Source organism: Zerene cesonia, chromosome Z (genome assembly GCF_012273895.1).
Source record: "Zerene cesonia ecotype Mississippi chromosome Z, Zerene_cesonia_1.1, whole genome shotgun sequence".
In the NCBI taxonomy this organism is placed as follows: domain Eukaryota; kingdom Metazoa; phylum Arthropoda; class Insecta; order Lepidoptera; family Pieridae; genus Zerene; species Zerene cesonia.
Window position 1 is genome coordinate 8,182,572 of NC_052122.1, and position 7,146 is coordinate 8,189,717.

Here is a 7,146-nt window from a genome sequence, read left to right on the forward strand (position 1 = left end):
GTGAAATAGTTTCCATTTGTGTTTTCGTTTGTCCTGTACAATAAAGAGTTAAATAAATAAATAAACTCGTTGACCATAAAAGATATAAAGAAAATCGCAATCCACTGTGCAGGTATAAAACAAATAATTAATAACGATGATGTGTACTTTGTCATAAGGCGTGACTATTGCCTGACATTTTCCTTTCTATACTAAAGTCTACTATTATTTCATGTCATAAGCTAGCTACATTCCCAAATAACGATAATAATTTTCCAACCACTCAAGGGTGAAAACTATATCAATTTACAGGAGAGTGTTGATACACCGCTTGTGGAGAGGCGAAAAAATTGGTTCCAAAGGCAGATATCTAGAATGGGTTCTGTACGATCAGCATCTACAGCATATTCCTCTGGCGGATTATTTGGAAGGAATCGACATAATTCTATGGTCTATTCGAGTCCTGAGGCCGGTCAGCCCACAGCACCGCCTCCGCCACACCACAAAATGTCTCTGTATGAGAGACTGGTCGGCCGCAAGTCTGGAAGAGGCCAGCATAGACAAAATACAAAACATGGTAACGTTATTTTTATATCTTTATATAATGTAAGTTTTCAGTTTTTATATCGTGTTTGGTAATGAGAAGAAAAACCATGAGATTAAAGATTAGAAATGATTTTAATACTAATGAAAAGCCTTCTTACTGAAGCCATATTGCTGTTTATTTTTTGTATAAAATAGCGGAATTTCACAATTTTAATTGTTTTATGTCATGCGTTACTAATCCAAATTGAACATGCATACTTGGAAAATTACTTATTTATTGATGTATTGTTAAATATGTCCATTGTAAAGCTACGCTATGATAATTGTATTTACTGGAAACAATTGCATAATATGCGATTAAAACATTCATTCGACTTTGATCTGATTCTAACTATTAACTCTTTGTTGGATACAGTTTAAAAATCTTTTAGTTGTTACTTGAAATTTGTAATTTTATATTTATGTATAACCTATTCAAAGCATCCATTCCGAAAAAAAAGGCCTTTCATTTTAATAAAAATATTGTATTTCTAAGAAATATACAGTACCTATTCCAAAATAATTGATGGCTAAGTAGTATATACCTCGGAATTCCATCGAAAATCGGGTGTTATATTTCAATTTATCTTCACATATTGGTCGATTCCATGTGTAGCTCTAATTTAGTTTTCCAAATAATTTAGATACGCTATTGCCCGATTTGATTCCTCACAATATTTTCTCAATTTAAAATGTCACAGGTCAACGGAGCAACGGCTCAGCGATACCAACGACGTTACGGAACCGGCCGCGTATTCCGACACCCGACGTTACAAAAGAGGTCATGGATAGGGAAAACCGCCTTGCCATGGGAATGCAGAACATGGGGGTTATAATGGCACACCAGGGCTATCAGAACGAAGTGCCTGTCCTCGGTGCTCTTGTGCTATCCCCCATCCAAGAGCTGGACAGTGGATCTGTGAATAACACGCTGCATGCGGGACAGCCGGGGACGACTGCGCTTGCGCAGGCTGTCCTTTCGCCAAGCTTGACTCAAGGTAACGTTACTTAAGCCCAGTGTTAATGAATCGATTTCAATTCATATGGTGTGATGTGGTGTTTGAATGACTAATTTGTATGGAAAACTGATTTTGAATTCGATTACACATAGTGTTTTAATGTTACGTAAACGACACTTTATTAGTAGGAACATTTTTAAGATGCGGAATCTTTTTAAATAATAATGTTTCGTTTATTGCTGTAAAATATTGACTTGCTCTAATGTTTGTTAATTAAACATATATTGTTCAAATATACATAGTTCTTTATATATCGCTCATTGTTTCTACCATTAGATATCTACCATTCGGTCCGTATTGTTTTCCTCACCCTTCTCAGTCAATTCCTTATTCCAGTCACCAGTTCTTTCCTTATCTATTTACCCTTTAAAAGCCGGCAATACATTTGTAGAACCCTTACTTCTTCTTCTAAATGTTTATGGTCGGTGGTGATAGCTTTTCATCAGAACAATTATTAGCTCAGTAGACCTTGACTCAGTAAACCACTACTCTATAAATAAAATACAATTTCCTTATAGCAGAGCTCCAAGTATAAAAATCTTAAAAATGCTTGAATTGTGTCTCAATTGGATCGTGTCAGAATGGTTTAACAGATTTGATAGGCAGTTAAATATTTATGATCAATGGTGTTCCTTTGAAAAACATTCAATTCAATAGAATAGCAAAAAAAGTATGCTTATTTCATTTAATTTTTGACATGGGATATTTTCATTAGCAACACTGAAAATTGTCTCATCGAGATACCATAAACATTATGTACGACACTTTAATGACTTTTCAGTTTTTGCAGAATACGAATTAGTAGCAATGATAATTCGATTGTAGTCAATTGAATCATATAATAATAAGGAAAAAATTTCGTGCTCCATTTTACTAAAATAGCAGACTTGGCTCCCAGGTCTGTCACCAATATTAACCGGGCCGGTGATATCCCCAGTCACGCTCTCCCCCATGGGAGTGTCCCAGCTGACGTCGCTGGTGAACGGCTCAGCGCCTTCGACGCCGCGCACCGACCGCGTGGTGACGCCGCTAGCGACGCGCGCCACCGTCACCGAGCTGCCTTCGGACCGAGAAAGCGAGCACAGCGGCAGCGGCACGCCGCCCGGCCTCAACCGGAACTCGAAGGGATCGAAACGCGGCGAAGTATACGTATAATCGACTCCAACATCACAAATGGTTAGACGATGTCTACGCAAGCGGGATCGTATCGAATTGTAGCTATATTCTTTAATATAATGAATAAATCCTTTCCGGATATTTCGCAGTTCCGCGGGCGCTTCAATTCAAATTTAAACTTTGACTTAAATACCCCAAATTTGAGGACTCTTGATATAGAGATGAAAACAATAGAATTTATAATTAAGTTTAAAGGTGTCATATTAAATAGACCATAATACATATTATGTAGGTAAATTGTATGATTAGCCTGCTATATCACGGCAATTTAAAGGCTTCCGAATACGTCACACTTCAATCGTTTGAACCTTCGATCAACAACACCAACCAGTTTACGGGTCACGTACAATACGAAATCAATTTGAAAGCTTATTTCTATCCCCGTGATATTATACACCTATATTTGCATCGTAATAAAAGGCGAGAAGTATTTTAAAAGTTGACCTACAAACTTATTCTTACAATTTTTGATTATTGGAATACTATTATTAATGTTATCGGCATTGCCTTTTTCGCTGCCTGTTTAATTAAAGTCAATTAAACTTATAAAGAGCTTACAAGTGCGCGTTATCCAGTTGATATTGTTGATCAAAGGTTCAAATTTTTACGTGATACACCTACATTATTAACTTGTAACCGGATTGCAACTAAAATGATGCAATTTTAATTACTGTTAGTTTTTATATAATACGATAATTGTAAATAAGATTTATAGGTATACAATATTTTTATAATTAATTATTTTTGTCAAATGTGGAATAGAAACCTTTGCAATGTGCGCTGGCCGCTTAGACAGATGAAGTGAAATAACCGTAAAAATGTGAACCAGCGTGATGTTATAATGTTTCAACATCAATATGTAATACAATATAATTAGTAAGAGCGTTTGATCGCATCTAGTTCCTAGTTGGAGCTCGTAAACGTACCTTAATATAGTAAATAATCCGTCCATAAAGTGTGGTGCTTTATATACTTATTGTAATCGAATGAACTGAATCTCTATTTGACTGAATGACGAAACATCTATGAAAATTTTGTAACGTGTTGTACGTAATTATAACTATATGTACCGAAGAATTTCAACTTTTGATTTTACGCACAAGCAGGGATTGATTTGTGTAGCTTTATAAAAGTATTTTAATACATATCCTGTTTTATTTTTCTTTCCACAATCCCACCATTAATAAATACATTAACTAAATACTCCATAACATATTGTTTATATTATGCTAGATGACCAATATATTATATGCATAAAATGCGTTTATGTGTCGATTACATGATATGTAATTGTTTTTTATTCTTCATATTTTTATTGCTTATACTAACGACGTTACCAACACAACCTTTTTATTATATATGCAGAACAGTAACAATTTTAATATTTTACATAGGTAATATGAAACCTAAATCTAGATGGCTGATTACTTATTTTGGTCAAAAGCAAGGCTATGGTTGATAATGACCAATCTTATACAGTACCCAAATTTACAAGAGGAGAGAAATGCATATTTTTTCACTTAGTTCTAGTCTTCGTAGCGATTCTTATTTTGCTCATAATTTTTATACTTCATTTATACACTGTGAAGCATAGCAAATATACAGCAATCAGTGCTAGGCGTTTTGCAAGTAATAATGAAGGTAAATTTTAAACATTTCTACCACTAAAATAACGTTATTCACTTGGTAGCCAAGGGGATGGTTGGCGGTACAATCCCCCCTCTCCCGCAAAACTTTAAAATTCGTAGTAAATAACGTTAAATTTATTTATTTAGCCAACTAGTTCACGTTCAAATATCAAAAGTATATGCAATTTGAATAACAACTCAGATTAATTATTTTTAAGTGAATGTGATTTTGATTACCGTTTGTAGATTCAATGAAATGAATATTTTGTTTGCTAATTGAATTAATAATAAAAATACGTTTTTTTTTTATAAAATTCGTAATAGAAAATATTCTAAAACAATGAAAAGAAATCTTTCCCAATAGACGAAGAAGCAGTTAGCATCATCGTAAAAAAAGATTTTCAGGTATCTAAAGCCCTTCAAACTTAACAGGTTCCTCCGTCATTAGTTATCCACATATAGGAGCGGTTCATGTAAATGGAATATCTGATGTCATTGTATGCAATAGTCTTCTAATCAAGCCGAAATGGTCAGTAAGCCCAGGCAACTGCGTGGTAGCCCGGTCCCACCCAGATATGGCAAATTATCTGTTTTTCTGGAACATTGTTTACAAGAGCCACAATAATTGTAAGAATCGTTACACGTCATTAGGTATCAGAACTCATAACAACAAAGTTTTATAATCTGAGCCAACATTCTATAATTCTTCTAATTTTACACCTCATAACTATTTACTGGATGAACCAGTTTGTTATGATTCTTTTTTTATTTGAAACCTGGTCCCCATATGGTCCCATTGAAATCTGGTTTTATTATGACAATTTAAAAAAAAAATTTGGGCTTTTTTATTAAAAATAATTATAATTTTTGCGTTAAGTATTATTTTTTTTATTACCTCACTACAGGGACTATCCAACTTTATCATATACTTACTTGTATTCTTTCATAATATATGTACATGCTTGTGTAGGTATGTACTGAATTTTTTTCATCTGTTTATATGGGTACATAAGTATTGTCTATTTTACTATGATAGCATTGTAAAAAAACCCTCTTTCATATTGATTTCAGTTGCTACTGAAATAAAGTCCAGTATAGTACATTCTCATTTTGATAAAGATACATTAGGATACAATATTGGATTATTTGAACATGTGTCCGAAATCCCCTTGCGTCATCCTGTTCGTAAGTATAGTACAAGTTTGCATACGCTAGTTACGTAAAAAGTACTCAAACAACAAGCGACGTACAAAATATCTTAATTGAATTTTTCTTAAACTTACATCCCTAAGTTGACATCCCTAGTTTCGCGTAGCCGGCATATACCGCCTATGAAACGTATGTGTGCAGGTGGCCAGACAAGGGTGTATAAATAGTAGTAAATAGAGTTCTAAGAATTCGTCTAATAGAAAAAAAAATCGTGGATTTGATGTATGAGATTATGTATATTTTTTTCATAATTAGTGTATGAATAACAATAAGTCGCATTAATCATAGTACGCCATCGACGGGACCACGTAAACTATCTAATACTATGTACCTAATATAAAATAAAATGTTAACCAATGGGCCATTTACAAGGATATTTCATTGATTGTAGTTACAAATGTCCCTTGGGATGCGGGCATCAAAAATTTTCGGATCTTTTCCAATTATAAACGTAAAGGTAATATATATTATTTTTTGTTATAGTTGTGTTGTAAAAACAACTAAAAATCATATTCTTTTAGCTGGAGAGATTTTTATACAACAACACTTTGCCAAATTATTGACAATAGACAATTGCACGCAATACACATCGCCTATCTTGGATATAAGAAACTATGAATTTTGTGTTGTTCCCCAAGAAAGAGGCATTTCTTTAGGTACTTAATCATCATTATAAATTACTATTTATCTTAAATTAGAAATATTATCTTTTAATGTGTTATGTTATTAATGTATATTTTCATCGTTACAGAATACGGCGCATTGGTATTGTTAAATGAAAAAGTTTTAGGGTTTTATTCATGGGGAGAAAGAAAATTAAGTCATTTACCTTTTATTATTCTAAATATAACATTTTTCCACGATTGGATACACACTATGATATCTTTCGTGTAAAAGATATGGTTCTTAATGCTTAACTCAATATACAGAAAAAAGTTGTAGAGAAAGAGGTTTAAATAAAACTTGTTTTATTGTCTTTCAATAATTCTTAAAAATAGAGAGATCCTTAGAATATTCAAAAATGTTTAAGTTTTAGACAGGTTAACGTTATTAATTCAGAATTATTATCGGTCTGAGATGTTCCCGTGCACAATCTGTACATATCTAAAGAGAAAAAAATAGCAAGTACTGGAATAGATTGAATATACTATTTTAGATATATCCATAAAGAATTAGTAAAAACTAAAATGTTCAATATCGTTAGACTCGCCCAGTCAAAACCTGGTCTTAGCTAGGCACCTGGCTCCTAAAATCTCAAGCATGTAATATTTGAGAATAGAGAAATTTAAAATTGCCGCTTTCTGCATTTTCAATGACAGTCGACAGGTACGGGAAGTGTTGCTATTAAAAAATATTTAAACAGGGCGAATAAACAAACATAATTGTTTTCTTTTATAAAAAATAAGACGATAAGTATAGCACACTATTTTTATTCTTCGTTATATGCTTTAATTTAAAAAATTCGTTATAAATTTTTTATGTAAAATATTAATGGCCACATTCATTTTTGATTTTGAACTGTAATGTAACTTGCAAAAGAAAAAATAAAC

The 7,146-nt window shown here is 32.9% G+C and overlaps 1 protein-coding gene across 4 annotated transcripts in view; it reads left to right on the forward strand.

Annotated features, from left to right (window-relative positions):
- LOC119835492 (bestrophin-4) overlaps nt 1–3,904 on the forward strand; it is a 28,420-nt gene extending 24,516 nt beyond the window's left edge. For 3 of the 4 annotated variants that reach the window (XM_038360353.1, XM_038360354.1, XM_038360355.1), the window contains 3 exons: nt 292–556; nt 1,266–1,562; nt 2,482–3,904. In XM_038360353.1, the coding sequence (XP_038216281.1) occupies nt 292–556; nt 1,266–1,562; nt 2,482–2,738 (819 nt within the window). In that variant the 3' untranslated portion in view covers nt 2,739–3,904. The remainder of the gene's footprint in view (nt 1–291; nt 557–1,265; nt 1,563–2,481) is intronic. The other variant, XM_038360356.1, reaches the window with a different exon arrangement.
- Nucleotides 3,905–7,146: the final 3,242 nt, after the last annotated feature.